Source organism: Mchenga conophoros, linkage group LG4, assembly GCF_057382185.1.
Source record: "Mchenga conophoros isolate Kocher_MC1m ecotype Shallow Benthic linkage group LG4, M_conophoros_male_GT1.1, whole genome shotgun sequence".
NCBI classification, from domain to species: domain Eukaryota; kingdom Metazoa; phylum Chordata; class Actinopteri; order Cichliformes; family Cichlidae; genus Mchenga; species Mchenga conophoros.
This window is the reverse complement of record NC_140529.1, coordinates 24,123,156-24,142,346: the sequence shown is the minus strand read 5'-3', so window position 1 is coordinate 24,142,346 and position 19,191 is coordinate 24,123,156. Positions and strand designations below refer to the sequence as shown.

The following is a 19,191-nucleotide window of genomic DNA, read 5'->3' as shown; positions in this document are numbered from 1 at the left end:
TTGGGTAATAAGGGGTGATGGGGCTATTTGTGATTCCCCATCGCCAGTGACACCAAACCTCGCAATCCTTCATTTAAGAGCGTGAAATCAATTAAATGTACTTACATTTTAAACAGTAAATACTAGTAGTACAGTAGTTCATAATATCATGTTACCATAAATACAATAAACGCTTTGAATATATACAAATCCATTAATTGTACTGTAGAGCTGCACAATACAGGAAAATAAGAAGGAACTAGTAGACTTGAGGAAGTTCAGTCTACCACTTCCCATGTTGTCAGCCATTTAAAAAAAAACGGCTGATACAAGGAATCATGAGATCATTCAGTGTCTTTCAAGCCGCAGACATGGACCGGTTGTTTTGGCTGTCTCTCCTGCTCGCCCACCTGTTGGTCACAGGTAAGATCATTTTCATATCTTTGCCGTCTGTAAACAATTCCTCTAGGAAATATATGTAAAAGGCTGGGTGTGATTCATATTGATTCTCTTTTGCCTGTTTATTGCAGCTGGCAAGGATACATGTCATGTCAACATATCACAGTCAAACAACATAATCTGGAAGAAAATAGGGGAAGAAGCTGTTTTCAATTGTACAGTTATTTCCAAGTGTTCAGTAGAATTTTACTGGTTCAAAGAGAATGTCTCTCTACCGCTTCATATGAGTAAAAAGTACCAAGGAGAAGCGTCTTTTCAAATTAATTCACTTAAAGCGAGTGACAGCGGGATGTACTTCTGTGCCGCAGCAACTCAGAATGGGTGCTGCACACCGTTTGTAGGGGAGGGAGCAACTCTTGTAGTGAGAGGTAAGGACTGTTTAGAGAGAAAACTCATTTTACAGTCATTAAAATGAAGACGACGCCTTCACTTTCTTTCTTTTTTTTAGAAAATACTAAAACAGTGATGGGAAAAATCGTGTCGGTATCATTTGTCCTCATGGCTGTCTACAGCTTGACTATAGTGACGCTCATCATTCTAAAGAAGGTGAATCACAGACACATTTATTTTAATGTGATCTATTGTACAAGCCGGACTGAAAGTCAGTTTGTGCTCACGTGAAATTAACCTTTCTCTTTCTGTTCTAGTATGGCTGCAATATGAACATCTGCAGAAAGACATCCAAAAACGACAAGGTCTCTCTCTTCTGTTTTAACTCATGTTTGATGAATCCATTGTTTTCAAAATAGGGAAAAGCCCACAGATGCAAAAAAAAAAAAAAAAAAAAAAAAAAAAAAAGAGGAACAGGAACGAACTAAACCCTCTGTAAATACCAAGGCAGAAAAAAAATCCTAACCCCCCCTCCAAAAAAAGGGCTTTATAATAAATTTTTACTCATCTTTTCCCTTATAGAAAAACGCAAATAAAAAAGTACAGTTCCAGGATGTGCTGAAAGAAATGCACAAGAAGAGAAACATGGAGAAAAACAATCAAACAGCAAGCAGAAGCTCTTCTGAAGTTGAGGTAAATGTTGTTGTTGCAGCATGTTGAGGTTAGATTTAGTCAAATAGACAGATTGTGTAACTTCTGCCACAGGATGTCTGTACAAAATTCAATTTAACTGTTTTTGACCAAGTTTTAATATCGTTTCAGCCCTCGAGCAACAACCTGCAGCATTCTTCTGATGACATCTATCAAAATGTCTAAGCTTCATTCAAGGAATTGATGAATTCAGACCTCCATCATCTTGACGGAAAGGAAATTGTAAAGCCATTAAACACCAGCTGGATGATGCTGTTGAGTCTGAGGAAACAAGCAAGTCTGCAAAGGATGCAAGTCATTTGTGCTTCTAATCTTTTCTCATGAAATGAGACATAAAAACTACAAAACCAGCGTGGACCAGGCGACTATTTCCTCTCTAAACGTCAAGGCTCTTACACAACCCGCCTCTCACAAAGCATTCGAAGTTGTGTTGGTCTCCACCGCGCTTCCACAGCTTCCTTGTTGCTCATAACAACTTTTTCCAAGGATTTTATTTTCAGGACTTTCTGCAACACAAAAGGGGGATAATTAGACGATCCACATTAGAGGAATTACATCTGAATTTCACTTCTACAAAAAGCAAAATGTTACACCTTTTATTGCACGAATCATTAATCACGACGATTACTGGCAGTGAACTGACATGAAATGATAAAGCCATTTCTCATTAAAGGGGTCATGGCACTTTTTTGATAGCGCTTAATGTTTGTTACATTATTGACCAAGAATTTCTTTAAAACATTCTTAAAATCTAATCAAAAACATAAATGTACCACGGATAGATTTTTTTTACCATTTTTAATTAGAAACAACACATTTATAGAATCTGATACCAAAACATAGAACAAGATACAGCACATGTCTGTATGTCAAATACAGCTTATGTTATCATAGGAAAAGAGAGGGCCTTGTTTCTCTTTAGAGAAATCACAGTAAACTTATTAGAAATTCACATTAAGGCAGTGTTTAGCATTCTGAGCCAGTTGTGAAGCATATCCCATCCCCTAAATCTCAATACATTTTACATTATAATGTCCATTCATACACTGGATTATAATCCTTAGATTAGTTTTCACCATTTACAGCCTTTATTCAAAGTCTGCATAAACTGCCCCGTTTGGGCTTCTCTCTACTGTAAACTATCAAATACAGGTGATGCGAGCCACTTGAATCATGTTTTGTTTTTTTAATCTGCATGGAGGTTATTAACCATCAGGTTTGTGACACTAACTGTCTTTTTCATCGGGTAAAATAAGGCATTTCATTAACTGGCAAAATGAAATTTTTTGTTCTTGATGAATACCTTTCATTGATCATCACTGTTGATGCCAGAGCTTGTGAGACCTGAGTTTAAGTGACAATAATTTCTGATGTTATGTGGCCACTTTATGCGTCTGCATCTGTGAAAAGCTAAATGGAGTGTTTTTACCTTTCTCTCCCTCTCCATTATATAGATGATATATAAAAGCATCATAAACAGACAAAAAAAATGAAACAAAATATTTTTTGTGTACAAAATGATCAAAAAAATCAAAGTCGACACTTAAATGATAGTCTTCAAGAAATAACCACATGACAAGTTTTTTGTTCCAGAGATGCGAAGCTGTTAACTAAATACTTCTCTTCAAGTAGATGCTTGAGTTTGTGTTTCAGTTGACTCTTTAAGGATCGAGAATGTCTCGACTATTTGTTCTCATTGCTAAAGCAGCGATTTAACATCCAACTTCAATGTTTGCATGAGTAAAGTTCCTTTAGTTAAGTTCATTGTTTACTCAGAACCTTTTGGCCTTCCGAACATCCACCTTATAATGTAGGATCCTGATAAGTGTAGCTGAACAGTTGGTGGGATTCTGTCATAAAAATATATCTCACAAACTAATTATAAACTAACAAACTATTATAATGCTGAATTTGTGCCCCACCCAACCCAACAACCAGTAAATGTTTAAGAATGGGAAGTAAAATACCACTTTTAAATCAAAGTAAGTGGGATAAAGACAAGTCTAGATATATTTGCACCCAGATGAAAATTGCCATTTAAAACATTTACTTTTTTCCACTTCAAATATTTAAAGCCCCTTGATTTGTTTGATTTTAAGGTACTTGATGATTTACAGTTGTTCCCTGTTAAAATTTCAATATATTCACTCATTTAAATATACAAAAATACTCATTTTAAATTATTCATTTACAGATCCCAACTACAGGCAATTAAGCCAGGTTCTTTGAATACCGAGAATACTGATATTAGCCATCAATATACTTTGTGTCAACTGTGTGACTGTTGCGAATGGAAAACGGCCTCCAAGCCAGGACTTGCAGAGCAGCGACACACATGGGCACCAAGCAAACCAAGTAGAACATGGCTCTGTGGAGGCTCTCCAAGGCACTAAAAACAAGGACAAACAAAGTGTTGGTGTAGTTACATTTATTTACAGCTGAATCATCCTGACTGTCACAATGCTAATTACGGAAACTGCAAAAGCATGCCTGTGCATGTTGACTGTGACTCGTTTAAATGGTGTAAAGAGGAATCAGTGGACGTACAAAACCATAAAGATCTAAGATATTTCAAGAGTCAGTTTATGTGCAAGGAATCGCTGTGAGCCAAAAGCACTCTTCAGATTCCTCTAAACAGTTTATGACAAGGTCTTGGCTCTGAACGATGTCAATGAGAAACACTATCCCTAATATGGCCAATCATGCTCATGGCTATGAGCACAATTTAACCACCCACTGGTTAAATGTTATGTTTACGAGGGTTGCCACTTAGAAGAAAGGTGGTCTAAAGGGAGCTTATTTTTATTTTCACGCAGTGGATCAAGTGAGGGCCTGCGATAAGATATAACAATTAATTGAAACTGTGACACATACAAATCCACTGTAGGAGAGCCCAAGAAAAGAAAAAACATTGTAGATGGAAAACAAATGTTTCAGTGGTTCAGATTTTAGAAAATTATATAAACAGTGACCTTAGAAAAAAAAAAGGCCAAATCAGAGAGGCTGTCTCTTGAAACTGGTGTTTATTCAGTTGACTATAAAGTCGATTTTCTGCATAATAAAACTAAATAGCAACCATAGAAAAAAATGTTGTTCTCCTTCAAATTAAATGTGCCTCTATTTAGATTATCTGAAATGATAAGGGATCACAGTGGTGGATTTTTGGTGGTTTATTTTACTACTTTACAGTTTTAACTTTTTAGATTAGCTTCTTATTCTGCATTTGTTTAAAATCTAAAACACACTTTAAATCCATCAGTGTCATTACAGTTTATTGGTCAAAGTTAGATTCTTGTTACATGGTGCTATTGTTTTATACAGGATGGATTATCTACATTTCAATAGAAAAACGGGTTATTTATACTATAATGGGATAAACGGCCCCAGGCTTAAAGCTGAATAGTAACTGAACGCTTTGGAAAACGTACTACATTAAACATGGGTATCAGCAGCTGCAGCAACTAAGGCCCTCTTATTTTTTCCTCAGGTTTTTAGTGCTTACTGTACAGCAAGTTATGACATAAAGTATTAACAGACAGACTTAGGACACATGTCATAGATTTATGGGTATAATCTTAAAACCAGCTCCAAAAACATTTGGGCCCATTAAGTCAACAAGTAGCAAGAAACTCTCTGTACCTCGGATCTGAATCCTTTGTGACATCCTTCAGCTGTTCATACCCAAAGTGGTTCAGGATATTTAACACTATCATAGGAGCCAGAGACTGAGCTGGCTTTGTGAACAGTGCATTTGTTCCAAACACCATGGAAGAGAGAGGGGAACTACAGGAGGCGAGGAAGAGAAGAAAACGCATCATCACACATTAAATCATAAACTTGTTTCATTGTGAGTGCTTAAATGAAATAATGTTGCATATTTTCCTAGTTTATGTAGTAAAATCAGGAGGTTTTAAAACAATGCTGTAGCAGCCAGAGTTAATGAAGTGGTTTATATTTGAATCTGAGGAATGACTGAATTAGTCATTTGTGCTGACGTTCATATTTATAGTCATGATGATAGTGACACAAGTCAAGGGGATGGCAGTTTGGTCCATCTCTGAATAAATACTAAATAAATACTAATAATATTCCCATCAAACTCAGCTGTTCTTTCTTACATATAACTGACAGAAATAGTGCACAAGGTAAATGTCTCGGCTGATTAAAATTTTGGCTTTGTCGGTATGACATAAAGGACAGTGGTGTCCAAACTGTCGACTGTGTTTCTTACCTGCGCTTGTATTTCTGCAGGTCAGTGTCAATAATGTCAGCCAAAGGCAACCCAAAAAGACTGAAGGAGGCCTGAATTATAACCCTGTATAAAACATAGAAACCAAAAAGAAATAAAATCAATGCAGTATAGTAAAAGAAAAAAATCTTTTTACATATCAAGACAAACAAGCCCAGCAGTAACTTCTTACATGTTAATGGTGAGGAAAAATGCCATGAAATAGTAGTGCTGAGGACCAATTGCTAGCATGACAGCTGCCATTCCAGCCTCCACATAGAAGATGAAGAGGATGATCCTGTAGTAGCCATGCCTATGCAGCAGACTCTGAGAGCTCAGCACTAAAAGCTAAAATGAGGACAGTCAGGAACAAGACATTGGGTTAGGCAAAGCAGATGATTAAAAAGCTGCAAGTATTTTAAAACCCTTTCCTTTTCGGTGCTTTCAGGTGTTTATTTAGACCTCTGACATTTGAGCAAGGTGGAGAGTTGGCAGCCGAATAGCTCTATTTATGAACTATGTGGTAAACGAATATAAATAAATGGTTTTAAGTAGTTATTGCAAATATTTCTGCCCAAAATACTACAAAAACTGTCCATTTAACATTGTCTATATCCCCTGTATTTCAACCTTGTTCCAAATTGAGAACTGAAAACTGGCACCACCTGAGTACGGATTTCAAATTTTCCAAGCTTACCAATTCCTTTATCAGTGCAGTCAGCAGTAAATATCAACTGAAAATGATCTTTGTACCTCACTGTTCAGGACCTGTGACTGTAATGGACTAAAGCAATCAGTGTGGTATTTTAAAGCATTTATTCTAATCTTTATGGGGAAAAAACTAAAACACTAACACTGTGGGACGATACCTGTGGACAGATGAATGCTGCTCCATACATGATGCTCTTTGCCAATGATGGAAGCACATCTGGAGGAATCAGGTGCTCAGTAAATATCATGGTAAAATTATTAAAGAAGGCCAGCATGAACACCTGGAAGAAGTTCATTAGTACAAATAGCTGAAAGTCCCTGTTGGTCAGGATTTGCCATGTCAACGTTTTCAACGTGGAGAAGGAGCATGCCAATGGATGCGAAGTCTGATCAACAGACGCGGGAGCATCTGATTGAGATGCTTTATTGTCAAAGCGGCTCTCGCTGTGGAAGCCTGTGTAGAGCATGCAGCCACAGCTCAGGATAGCAATCAGCACAGCGAATGCCTGAAAGGCCAAGAAGTCTTCCATGTTGTTGGAAACCACACCACAGAAGAGGACACTGGATGAGCCAATGAGAGAAGCCACCTGGGAAATAAATAAGAAGGGATATGAAAAGAATGACGTGCTTAGGTACATAGAGAGAAGAGACGTCAGGATGAAGGGCCTACCTGGTTGTACTTTATGAGTCTAAGTCTGTTCTGATGATGGCTGGAAATCTCTGCAAACAAGGCACATTGTGCCAACAGCACAAAAGTTAGCATGCCATCGAAAGCACACAGCGCTACTGTCAAGTGTAAACCACTCAACCAGTCGCCAGGGGCGTAGGAACGCCATGGGAACCAGGCTAAAAGAAAAGCTAGCGAGTAGAGGGGAGCGCCGTACAGGATGGAGAGACGTCGCTGAGAGCAGCAGGGTACCCTGGAGTTATCTTGCAGGTAACCAAAGAGAGGGTCATTAACTGCATTCCACACCATGTACACCACCTGTGGATAGGAAGCATGTAAAAGTGTTAATAAAAACCAACAACAAGTAAATCTGTCAGAAATTAAAAAAAAGAAGAAGTAAACTTTAAAATAAATAAATAACACAGGAACTTTACTGCCATTTAATTGTTTATCCATTGGTTAATCACTTATGAACTTGTATTATGTATGACAGTGTTGGAAGTTTTTATCATCAGGAAAAGCTGTAAAACTTATGAAAAAAAGAGTTAAGCCCAAAACCTATGCCGTTCTTTGCATTTTCCACATCTATCCCTTGGTCCATATCAAAGTCTTTACCAAGCCGATCCTTGTCTTTGTGACTCCTGCTAGTCCTCCTTTTTCATTATTCCACCCATTTTGTGCAACATATCAGTACCACTGGGCGCAAAACTGCCTCACAGCATAATGCTACCACCACCATGTCCAAAGCTGATGGAGCATTCTTAAGATTGAAAGCCTCAACTTTACTTCTCAAAAATTCCTTGCCACTGTGTCCAAATAACTCCATTTTTTTGCCTTGTTTGACCAGGTTAGGATTAAATCTTTTTTTTTGGCTTGTCCATGTGAGCAGCTGCAGATTTCAGTCTAACTTGAAGATGCAGACTTTGGGGGAGGGGCTTTCTATCTCGGTTGACACACTTGCAGTCCATGGCGATGTAAAACTCACTTCACTCTGGACGGTGACGCTGGTGCTCCAGCAGTTTCCAGTTCACAGTAGCCTTCAGCTTTGGTGGTTTTCGAGCTTTTCCTGAACATCATAACCCATTTCCTATCATCTGAGAGTGACAGTTGGGGTGTTCTTCTAGACCTCTGCAAATTGCATTTGAATAACTTGTTTAAACTGATGATCTTGGAATTTGCATTTGTTTAGAAATGTTTCCAAGAGACCTTCCCATCCTGTGTAAATCAGCAGTTTTCCTGCTTAAATATTCACTCAGCTCTCTGGACTTTCCCATTGTTCTAGGTATTTGTTATTCCACTGAGTGCCATCAAGCAAATCCTTTTTATAGTGGTAGAGAGAAACTACAATTACTATTCAATCATAATCAGTAATCGTTAGGTTACTAAAAGAAGTCATTCCTGGGCATGCATGTTAGACATCGACATCGGCTTATATTAGCCCTCTTGACTGCAACTGAATCACTTCACAGATACTGAAGTGATTTTATGAAGATAGAAATTCCATAGAAATTCTTATGGGTAATCTTTTCTTTTTGATGCTTTGAAGAATTCAGAAGCCAGTTGTTTTTTTATTTTAAGCAACCGGCTCTTTAAATTGTACTCTACAACTGTGCAACTCACAGAGTATTGGTCAAGAAGGACAGGTCAACATACTCACTTGTGATTGGTGAAACGCTCCTTCGGATATCTTGTACCTATTCAGGAAGAGTTTCACATAGTAGAAGCTGAACATATTGTTTATCATGCTAGACCCCAGAGTGGTCATGGCATAAGCCAGCGCTGCAGGGTTCACCCCAAAGTTTATCAGGTGTCGGAAGACATTCATTGTTCCGGTCTGGAAACGCTCGAGACAGGTTTCACCTTCACGCCCACGAGAGCTTAACCAAGTTAAATGTGTCTTTAAACGAGCAAGGAGCGAGGAGAAGTTGTTGTCACCTGCAGCACCGGTTTTACAACGCTACTGCTGTTTAGCATTGCTAACGATACTGCTGTAAGAATAGCAAAATTCCACAGGGCAAAAAAAAAAAGTCTGGTAATGAGACGGATATTGTTCCTGTTCACTAATTCCCATGAATGTACACTTGTTAGGAAGTAACACTTGCTAAATATTTACCCAAGCATTGTAAAAAACATAAAATCTACCCCAACGAAGCTGTTTTAGAGTCACCAACGGGCGGGACTTCAGGATAAGAAACACGATCTGATTGGGCATAAAAAGTTCCTTCCTTATATTTACTGCTTCGTAATTCGTCAATACAAATCTCCGTCAGGCAACGTGGGACGTTACGACAGTGAAACCTGATTTTAAAATATTTAACTGTCATTCCTTATTGTAACTTTATTTAACTGTGCATAAGGATAAAAAACAAGTAAAATGTGTTCAGTGCGTTTTTTAATTAATCGATTAAATTTCGTATATGCTCTTTCTGCCTCCTGCCGGATGCTGGGGTGATTTGCCACGTTGCTGTAGACAACAGACTTTAAAGCCTCTCACACACCGGGGACGATGTGAGTTACGTTTGACCACTCGAGGTGGTGGACTGCGGTCAGCTTCTAGCCGTCAAACTCGAGTGTGTGGGGCTTCTGTCGGGTGGAGTTTTGGGTCACCCCTCGGTTTGAAAATGCTAACCGACATGATTTTGGAGGAAGAATTTGAGAAGAATGGAGAGTCTTGGTACAACCAGCAAGAGCTCGAACACGGTAAGAGCCGCTCAGCCCTGAGGTCGCACCCTAACTCTGACTGTGTCTGTGTGGGCAGGTTGTGTTACTCCAGTTTTGTTTTATTTTAAATGAGTAAATTAATGAGCGTTACTGCTACTGTCTGCTATTTTTTTAGTTAAGTTTCAGTTAGTCTCCAGAGTGAGTTTGCTTATTAAAGTTGAGTTTTTATTTAGTTATGCTATTTTTATGCTAGGTTAAGTGTTAAATTAGTTGGTAGAGGTAATATTTAACACATCCAGAATAGGTATTAGTAATGTAAACACAACTCATTGTAAAACTGACTCACAGCCATGAGGATGTCTCAATAAACTTCTGCATCAGGGCCTCCTCATGCTTGTTGATCACTTCAAATTGACCAACACTAACACTAAACCTAAAACCTAAAACACTAGTTTTAGGTTTGTTCAAAAATATACTTGAAATAATTTTACTATTAGCTGAAGTGTTATCACTAATGTTAGTTGTAAGAGCCTTAGGAAAAACAGTGAGAAAAGCCCCTAAATAAGAGCTCACAGATTAAATTGAAATTGAAGTCCTTGTGGCACAGACCCACAATAGGCATGCAATCCACATGAGGTCTCCTACACAGCCAGGATTTCCTGAGGCTGTCACCTCTGTGTTTATTGTTTTCAGACTAACATGACCCCTGTCTGTGCTTCTAAGCGAGCCACACAGATCATCTAACCAATATCACTGTGAATAAGAAGGAGTAAGGAAGAGGAAGCTGTGACACTGAACATAATTATGTGTGTGGTGTGGCTGATCTGTGAATGTGTTGTTTACATTGTTTGCATTGTTATATGAATGCAACCAGAGTTAGGTTATAATTTAGTGATGTGAAATGGCCAGATAGTTGAAAATAGATGACTGACCAACCAATTAAAGTTTATTTGTAATTTATATCCTAAAATAAAGTAGATTTTCCTTTTGGGATGAGGAAAATCATGCTGCCCATCTTACAAGTATATTTTATCACATCCATCCATCTGTCCAGTCTCTTATGCTTGTTCAATTTCAGGGGTTGCACAGGGCAGAGGCACACCCTGGACAGGTCTCCAGTCTATCCCAGGGCTAAAAAAAAAACAACAACTACTAACTGAGAATTGTTAATCATTTAGTATCATGATTGAATAGATGAACTTGTAGGAAAAATTTGCTGCCTTCACTGGCAGCAGGCGGGAAGAATGACTTCCTGTAGCATTCCTCAGTGGGCATGGATAACAACAAAAATGCTTAGCATTTACACGAAGAGATTTAGGAAGAAATGTATGCCACTTCATCTCCTCCACTAACTTTATGGGCTTCAGAGTATGATTTAAGATTATTAGGTAGTTCACTTGTTTATTTTACGTTTGTTCCCCACAAAACGTTACTTTATAATCCTGCTGGTGTACGCACTGTTAGTTCTGATTGCACACGCTTAACCTAGAAGATGTAGAAATAAAAGTATGTAAAACGTGTGCAGTGAACACAAAAACGTGTCAAAAGTACATGAGCGTTGCACAAAAATGGAAAGGATAAATGTCCTTTGAGTAGCTACTTTTTAAATTTATACTTTGAGTACACTTCAGCCTCTGTGCTTTTTTTGCTTTTACGTAAGTAAAGAGGTTGCATCAGTACTTCAGCTTCTGCCAGGCCCTTTTCAAACACAATTTCCTGTCCTTCTTGAATGAAAAATGTGTTAATTTTGCCATCTCTGTTAGTGACATTTAAAGTTTATCTTGGCTTGGTTTAATTGCATTTTTATTCCCTGCACTTAGTAGTCCCACAAAAGACCAGCTTCACATGGCTGGCCAAGATCCAGTACTCATGAGAATTTAGTAGGGGAAAGGGGTCACAAGGCATGCCTTAGATTCCTCGGTGAGGGACAATGAGTTGTTGTTGTGGGTGGCACTGGCGCAAGGCTACGCTTACACACTTGCCTAATTCTTTCAGCTGTCTGTATTCGGGCACTGAGTCCATCCCGAAACTTGTGTTTGCGTGTTTTACTTGACTCCTTTTTTTTTTTTTTTTTTTTTTTTTTTTTTTGTACAGATCTTCATTTGGCAGCAGAGCTGGGGAAAACCCTCCTCGACAGAAACCATGACTTGGAGCAGGCCCTGCAGCAGATGTACTCCACCAACCAGGAGCAGCTGCAGGAAATCGAGGTGATAGATTTTAGGAAGGAACTAATCTGAGTTTTTAAGGCTCAATATGTGCTCCAGAATTTGTCTGTCAGTGTATGCAGATTCTGGTTGATTTTTACGTGAATGAGTCCATGATTAGAGGTCGCTCATTGAGAAAAGTCCATGCTGAGACATGTGAAAAGCTGTCCGACTGGAAAGTCATTGTGAAATTGGCACAGCTGAAAATAGGTTGGAGTAAAAGCTAATCCTACCCAGTCTGATCTAATAAGCCTTTGGCAAGGAGCAGATCATTTGTCTACCTAATTATTTGAAGACTTTCACTGGTTTTCCAGTAACAGAATACCACTGTTTTACTTGGACACTGTTCCTGGTTTTGATTTTGTGTTAGAGTCAATAAAATTTTGTTTTTGTATTCTAAAAATAATAAACATCCAATAGCAGAGAGACTCATATTTTAGTTCTAAGACAGCGCATGCGTAAACTGCTGATGATCTGAGTTGGAGGACACGGCACTTAGAAGGTCAGCACACATAAGAGCCTTAATTTGTTTACGTCTTCGGTGTAAGGATTTCTAGAGGTTGTTTTGGTAATCCCAATACATCTCTTTGACCCACATTGTACTGGCTACCCACCTTTCCAGTCTCAGAGGTGTGCTTTTGTTTCACGAAACTACAAAAGGTCTGGAGAAATGCTTGCTTGATTTTAAGTTGGGACATGGAAAAATTTAAGGAGTGGTGCTACTCCAACTTGAAATTATTATTATTATTATTATTTTCCCTCTCTTCTATACCAGTACTTAACCAAGCAAGTGGAGCTGCTGCGTCAGATGAATGACCAGCATGCCAAAGTGTATGAGCAGCTAGACACGGCAGCCAGGGATCTGGAGCAAGGCAATCAGAGGCTGGTGCAGGACAACCGCATGGCCCAACACAAGATCCAAAAGTCAGTCTACCAGTTATTTGTGAATTACCCTTTCAAATTGTGTTTTAAATAATTATCCACCCAGTCAGCTTCCAATAAAAAATATACCACATTAACATGTTGTCGGGTGTTTGGTTTTTTTTGTTTTTGTTTTCCTTCAGTTTAACTGAGACCATCGAAGCGCTTCAGACCCTCATGGAGGACCTGCAGGCCCAAGTCGGGGAACTAAAGACTGCAGAAGCAGAGCGAAATAAGAGAGAGCTGGCAGAGCAGAGGCGCAGCCTTGGAGCACAGAGCGTGTCCTGTCTTAAAGAGCTGTATGACTTGCACCATGACAGGTACTATTTTCATCATCCACATTTAGCAACACAATGCTAATAGCTCATCTTTAGAGGAACTGTTTTCACAGAGGAAATGGTGTGGTAAACTGTACCTAGCATTGTGGATTAAAGACAGTGAGTTGTCTCGGTACTCTTGGAAAAAGCATCAATGAAACATGGCCTCAAATTATCTGGCAACACCAAGAAATATGATTCAGCGTCTTTCTTCCTTGACATGAAAGCAAAGAAGAAAAGGGAAGCTGAAAGCATCTCAACACTGAGAGCTGGGGTCCGTTTTCTCATGCTGTGGTACCTTCAGTACGCTGCTGTCTCATGTCACGTATGCTGACTTGACATCTTCAGGTCACCCAGAGAGCTTACTTTAGCTATAATCCATGAGGGAGGGAAGCTAATCCTCCCCCATTGTCACTGTTTACTTATGCGGCTGCTGCATCTCACGTCACTTATTTGGTGTATTTTGTAGAACTGTCGCCTTTAAAAATTTTGAACGATCTGTCTAGAAATTTATTTAATGGTTTAGGTGTAGTGGACTTTAAATGACATTGAAAAGAATTATGTAATATTAATGCATTAAAAATTACAATAAAGATTCTTCTCAGACTGCTTAGAGACCCAAGTAACCTCTGCCAAGAGGACAGGGAAATTTACTCTCTGCTGCTAATAAAGCTTAAGTGCTCGAAGTGTATGGTAGTAATTCAACTCAGAGCTTCTCTGAACTAGATTTTGAGGACAGTTTTATTGAAAAAGTCAAAATAGTAACGGGAGTTCTGCAGATTCTTAGTCTTTGGGTATTAAATTTTGTTGAGAAATGTAAGGTCATAAAATGTCTTTGTTGTAAAAGGACGTTAAATTAAAAACCTTAGAAGCAAAAATGACTCAGACCTGTCCTAATGTTTAATTAAATTAATATGACAATATCTACTTTGCATTATGAAGTTTTGTTTTTGTTTTTTTTTTATTATTGTCTTTTCAATATTTTATAATTTCCTACACTATCAAATTGGACCTTTTAAGAAGAATGAAAAATCACTTTCACCATGATAAACATTTCATTCTCACATTGTAAGAGAGTTTGTTAGTGTCTGAGTCCAACCATGTTAGATCCAGTTCAAAGAATATTTCAGTAACGCTGGCAGCACTTATCACTTCAGGATATTCTCAACAACTCACCTCAGTATCGCTTTTGTTACTTGTTCTCTCAAAGTGATGCTCTAATAAGCTCTTTAATCACTGCCTAAGGTATCAAGCCAATGGCAGTCACCTTGTGGATGGACTCTGGTCACCTTATGGCTCGTTTCAAGACCGAAAAAAGCAACCAGACCCAGAGGAGGAGAACGCTGCTCTCCAGCGCTCCATCCAAACGCTTCAAAGCCAGATAGCTGCTGAGCGGAGCCGCAGGGAGGCTGCAGAGCGGGAGATGGAGTTGACAGCAAGGGAAAACAGCACCCTGGAACAGCAGCTGGTCCAGCTGTCAGGCTACCAGGCCAGACAAAAGGAGCTGGAGGCCGAAGTAGAACAGCTGCAGCTTCTGTGGCGCGCCGACTGCACCAAAAGGTTGATGATGATGTTATGCATGGAGAAGATTCAAACTGTGAAATTATTTTAGCTCTATTTCTGATATTGCTGTTGACATTCAGCCAAAGTGTGTAATTTTATTATTTTATATTTTTTAAATGCGCGTGTTCCCCTTCACTCTCACCCTTGTCAGGAAACCTGACGAGCTGCTGGTGCCTGACACCGTATTCTTTGCCTCGGAGGACAAGCCCTGCCCAGAGCAAAGCAAGCCAGAGGAGAAGACTGAAACTGTCGAGGAGCAGAGCAGATACGGCCGACAGAGGTGCAACAGTGACAGCGTGTTGAAGGCAACAAACCCAGATGAAATTCTCCGTAGTCACGAGCAGCTATGTATACGTCGAGCCGAGGCTGTGAAAAAGAGGGGCATCTCTCTGCTCAATGAGGTGGATGCACAGTACAGCGCACTGCAGGTGGTGTATCTGTGGCACAGAGCATTCCTAAAAAAATATCTTCTATGTCAGAATGTTTGATGCAAAAGTTTGGTTTTTTTTTTTTGTTCTGTTTGAAAGCTGAAGAAAGATTTCCCTAAAATATGTTTGTTTTCCAGGTGAAATACGATGAGCTGTTACAGCGATGCCAGCAAGCCTCAGACGAGCTCAGCCACAAAGCTGTCCAGACATCCAGCAGTCCCTTTGCCAGCGGCCGCTCCCGCCGCCGCCTGTCTAGCTCTGCAGCTCTGTCTGATCTGTCCGTGCTTCTTGAAGACGGCCAGCAGCCGGAGTACAAGGCTCTCTTCAAGGAGATCTTCACCTGCATCCAAAAGACCAAAGAGGACCTCAGCGGAAACGAACAACCGGTCAGGGACGATGAATCCTCCAACTGAATGTTATTCATCTCAATATGACTTGCTCTCTGTTACACTGTTCAGAGGGTGCAGGTGCTGTAAATGCTTTCAGGCCCTCAAAGTCTTAGACATGCCTGTTGCGTCCTTATCAAAAATTAAGTGGCAAAAAGTAGCTAGATGTATTATATTTGTTGTGAGAAATATTTATAGTTGGATCAATGAACAAAAAGCACATTTTCACATGCAGACTGACTTAAATCCAAAAGTATTACGTCCGCCTGCAATAGTATTCAGTTTTTTCTTTTTTGTAATGGCTGCCCCGTGACCACTGGGCCCTTTGGTGTTTGGAAGAGAGAGGCACATGTAAGGGTGTTACGCTGTGTTACAGTGTTTGATAAGATGGCGGTTAAGTCAGAGTTGTGTAAACTGAGAAGTTGGACTGTTGTAATATTGGAAGTCTAAGGAGTTTAATTGTTAGTGTAAGTAGGTTTTTTGAAGTTGGCATTAGTTGGCTCACCAGTGGTGGTTCGGTGGCACACTAAGAGCAAAACGTACAGTAAGTGGACACTGGAAAACGAGTGTGTTAACACCAGAAAGACACAGAAAGGCTCTGCACTTTTCATGACTGAGTTCAGTTTTATTTATTTAATAACAAAAGATTAGAGATGATTAAATGTTTATTTATTTTTCTGAGAAAATTTAATCAAAGTGAAACTTCATGTACAATGTGGTGCTTCTTCTATGGTGGAAACACAAAATTAAACAAAGCATAAAAAAAAATAAAATCAATGTTGTCTTTAGTTTTTTTTTTTTTTTTTTTTTTCTTCTTCTCCCTTTGGACTGTGTGTGTGTGTGTGTGTGTGTGTGTGTGTGTGTGTGTGTGTGTGTGTGTGTGTGTGTGTGTGTGTGTGTATTAGCAAAGTAAATCATTTCAGGAAAAAAGATGATGCTTCCTCCACACACAGAGTTCATTGTTACCTACAGCAATCCAGCCATTTTTCTCTGTACCATTTCATTTTCACTTGGTCTAGTTTTTCCACACAGACGTCTGCTGCCTGCTATCTGATGGCTTTGTGAGGTTACCACGTGTATGTCTTGCTAAGACCTGTCCCTTAGGGCAAGCATGGTATGCAAACCTCTTGTTAGGAGGTGCACAGAAAAAAAAAATAATATATATTTTTTTTCTTTTTTTTAAAAAGGTGCAGACTGTTTTGCAGCATGCTTTTTTTTTTTTTTTTTTTTTTTTTTTCTCTTCATACATCTAAGAGATGGCATCACTGCATTGTTTTTGAGCAGATATGTTTCAACCTGTTCTTCATTTCAGTGCATAATTGTGAGCTATCAGCAGATGAAAAACAACCTTAGGAGTATGTACCATATGGACTCTTATTTCTTTCCTCTCTTAAACTTCTGTTACCTAATAAAGTGAACACTGCTATAAAAGCAACCGTTAAAAAATAAACTCCGTTATCTGTAATGCTGCTGTTTTTGTGGGAGAGAAAATCGAATCAACACACACAACAGTAGTGAAGCATATTTTCTGCAAAGCTCAGAGTTGCCCTCATTCTTAAAGGTCACTGAGACCTTGTGTACGCTGGCACAGCAAATAAATAAACAACCTTTTGTCTCTCTTCATAATTACCCTACTTGCCACTAGTTCCCAATCCTTTAAACCTCCAAACAAGAAGTTTGCATACCATGCTCGCCCTAAGGGACAGGTCTTAGCAAGACATGCACGTGGTAACCTCACAAAGCCATCAGATAAGCAGGCAGCAGACGGCTGTGTGGAAAAACTAGACCAAGTGAAAATGAAATGGTACAGAGAGAAATGGCTGGCTAACAATGAACTGTGTGTGTGGAGGAAGCATCATCTTTTTTTTCCTGAAATGATTTACACTGTTTGAACAATGACCTTTTACTGTATTGGCACCATTAGCAAAGTAGTTTCCATCATTTTGGGGGTGGTCAGCCAGTTTCACAAGAACATAATCCAGTGTTGTTTTGAGCAACAAAAGTTCATTTGATCTGCACCAGATGATATAATTGATTTGATTGAGTGCATATAACATTCACACTTTACTTGAAAACTTCCATATTAAAAATAAAAAAGAAAGGAGTTGCAGCTGGCAGCTGCAGTTACCTGGTCGATTAAGATAAAGTAGATTAAAACAAATTTAATATTGAAACATCCAACAGTGTATAAAATACAGACAGATGAAAGCAACATAAAGTGCATTGTTAAGGTTTATGGACCACCATGAGCTACCAAAGAGCCATCGGGGCAGTAATTAGTCTCTGGATCTGGGTCTCTCCTCACACTATTCCTTCATCTGGAATGGAATAAGACAGATATTGAATGGGTAGGGAGTCAGCGTCACATGGGGACCCATCCAAGTGTGTTTGGTAGATGATATTTATGAGAGGATATGTAGAAGAATAGGAGCTCGTCAGGCAGATGCCAAGAACCCCCTAAAGATATGAGAAGGACTACAGGTGTAGATAGCTCAGTACACCTGTAGTCATATGGCAAACTAATGAACTATCTCTGGCTGCTGCATTTTCTGTTCAATATCAGAGGCTGGAGCCCATCAAACATGTGGGCCCAGGGGTCTGTAAATTAATGAGCAATACAGTGGTAAACATTGTCCATCAAAGTTGTCTGTATGATCGGTTGACTGCAACTTCCCTATCATATGATTCTTATCATTTTAATTTCCATCAGACCACTGTGATCATTTGCAGTGATGAACTGAACATAAATCATGAAAGCAAAATGACCTGTGCTGCATATCAGAGCCCCCAGAGGGCTTCAGTGTGTCGTGGGTTTATGCATTTTCCTTTATTTTGTCACCTTATTTTTCTCTGCGGCATAGAAAGGCGGACGTTTCTGAAAGACGTGACGAAACGACGCGAACGCATCACAGGTTACACGACCTTACGACGTGTTATTTAAATCTAAGTATCCGAGAACTAAAGGTGTGGTAGCGTGGCCGAGTGGTCTAAGGCGCTGGATTTAGGCTCCAGTCATTTCGATGGCGTGGGTTCGAATCCCACCGCTGCCAAGAATGTATTATTTTCTGGATTAGCTATGACTCAGTTGAGTATGTGGAAGGCCGTAGACAGGTAGATTGGACCGGATGTCATCAATAACATATTAAATGTCCAAGCGACGATGTGAATTTTAACGCTGCAGGTAACCCTTGGCATTCTTATGCAGTGCAAGTGCTCCCCCATGTGGCAGCTTCAAACATGACAATGTTGAGCTTTCAACCAACACTGATCCCGATAGTGGAAGGACAGCCATCCTTCCACTAAGACCACTTTCGATGAGGCTTCAGTGAACAGTTGATAGCAGCTGTTGTATCTCTCGGGTCCTTTGTCAGATCTTTGCAGACTTTGAGATACAGTTCATCTGCTGAACATATTTTTTTAGGCCTCCCACTTCTTTCGTTCTGGACTTGACCAGTTTTCTCATATTTCCTTAAAAACTGACCGCACTCCATGCTGAGATATGGCAGTTTTTCCCCTAATACCTCTTCACGAATCAACTTGTTCGTCCACAAATACTATTTTATGTCGGTCAGATAGTGTTATCTCGGCCATTTAAATAGATTCAGCAAAAGATATGTGAACAAATG

The 19,191-nt window shown here is 39.4% G+C and overlaps 3 protein-coding genes and 1 non-coding gene across 6 annotated transcripts; 3 read left to right on the top strand and 1 right to left on the bottom strand.

Annotated features, from left to right (window-relative positions):
• Window positions 1–233: 233 nt before the first annotated feature.
• LOC146576120 (uncharacterized) lies at window positions 234–1,929 on the top strand. The gene is made up of 6 exons (XM_085271159.1): window positions 234–402; window positions 510–806; window positions 887–984; window positions 1,086–1,133; window positions 1,351–1,461; window positions 1,591–1,929. The coding sequence occupies exons 1-6, from the start codon at window positions 318–320 to the stop codon at window positions 1,642–1,644; spliced, it is 693 nt and encodes a 230-aa protein (XP_085127285.1). The 5' UTR covers window positions 234–317; the 3' UTR covers window positions 1,645–1,929.
• On the bottom strand, window positions 1,769–9,388 carry mfsd13al (major facilitator superfamily domain containing 13a-like). 3 transcript variants are annotated; one of them, XM_085271157.1, is made up of 8 exons: window positions 8,743–9,388; window positions 7,089–7,403; window positions 6,577–7,005; window positions 5,901–6,055; window positions 5,711–5,794; window positions 5,119–5,262; window positions 3,743–3,868; window positions 1,769–1,985 (listed from the first exon to the last, which is right to left on the bottom strand). In XM_085271157.1, exons 1-8 carry the CDS (start codon window positions 8,908–8,910, stop codon window positions 1,976–1,978), a joined length of 1,431 nt encoding a protein of 476 aa, XP_085127283.1. In that variant the 5' UTR covers window positions 8,911–9,388; the 3' UTR covers window positions 1,769–1,975. The 3 variants fall into 3 exon arrangements, with proteins under 3 accessions (XP_085127283.1, XP_085127284.1, XP_085127282.1); XM_085271158.1 differs by adding an exon at window positions 8,071–8,213 and having other exon boundaries at window positions 1,769–3,868; window positions 8,743–8,873; XM_085271156.1 differs by having other exon boundaries at window positions 1,769–3,868; window positions 8,743–9,349.
• A 40-nt stretch (window positions 9,389–9,428) lies between these two features.
• Window positions 9,429–16,338, top strand: cdr2a (cerebellar degeneration-related protein 2a). Its single transcript, XM_085271152.1, has 7 exons — window positions 9,429–9,785; window positions 11,841–11,953; window positions 12,726–12,874; window positions 13,015–13,191; window positions 14,434–14,748; window positions 14,903–15,179; window positions 15,317–16,338. Exons 1-7 carry the CDS (start codon window positions 9,503–9,505, stop codon window positions 15,590–15,592), a joined length of 1,590 nt encoding a protein of 529 aa, XP_085127278.1. The 5' UTR covers window positions 9,429–9,502; the 3' UTR covers window positions 15,593–16,338.
• Window positions 16,339–18,533: 2,195 nt separating this feature from the next.
• On the top strand, window positions 18,534–18,615 carry trnal-uag (transfer RNA leucine (anticodon UAG)). Its single transcript has one exon. It is a non-coding gene; the product is annotated as a tRNA-Leu (tRNA).
• The last annotated feature ends 576 nt before the right edge of the window (window positions 18,616–19,191 follow it).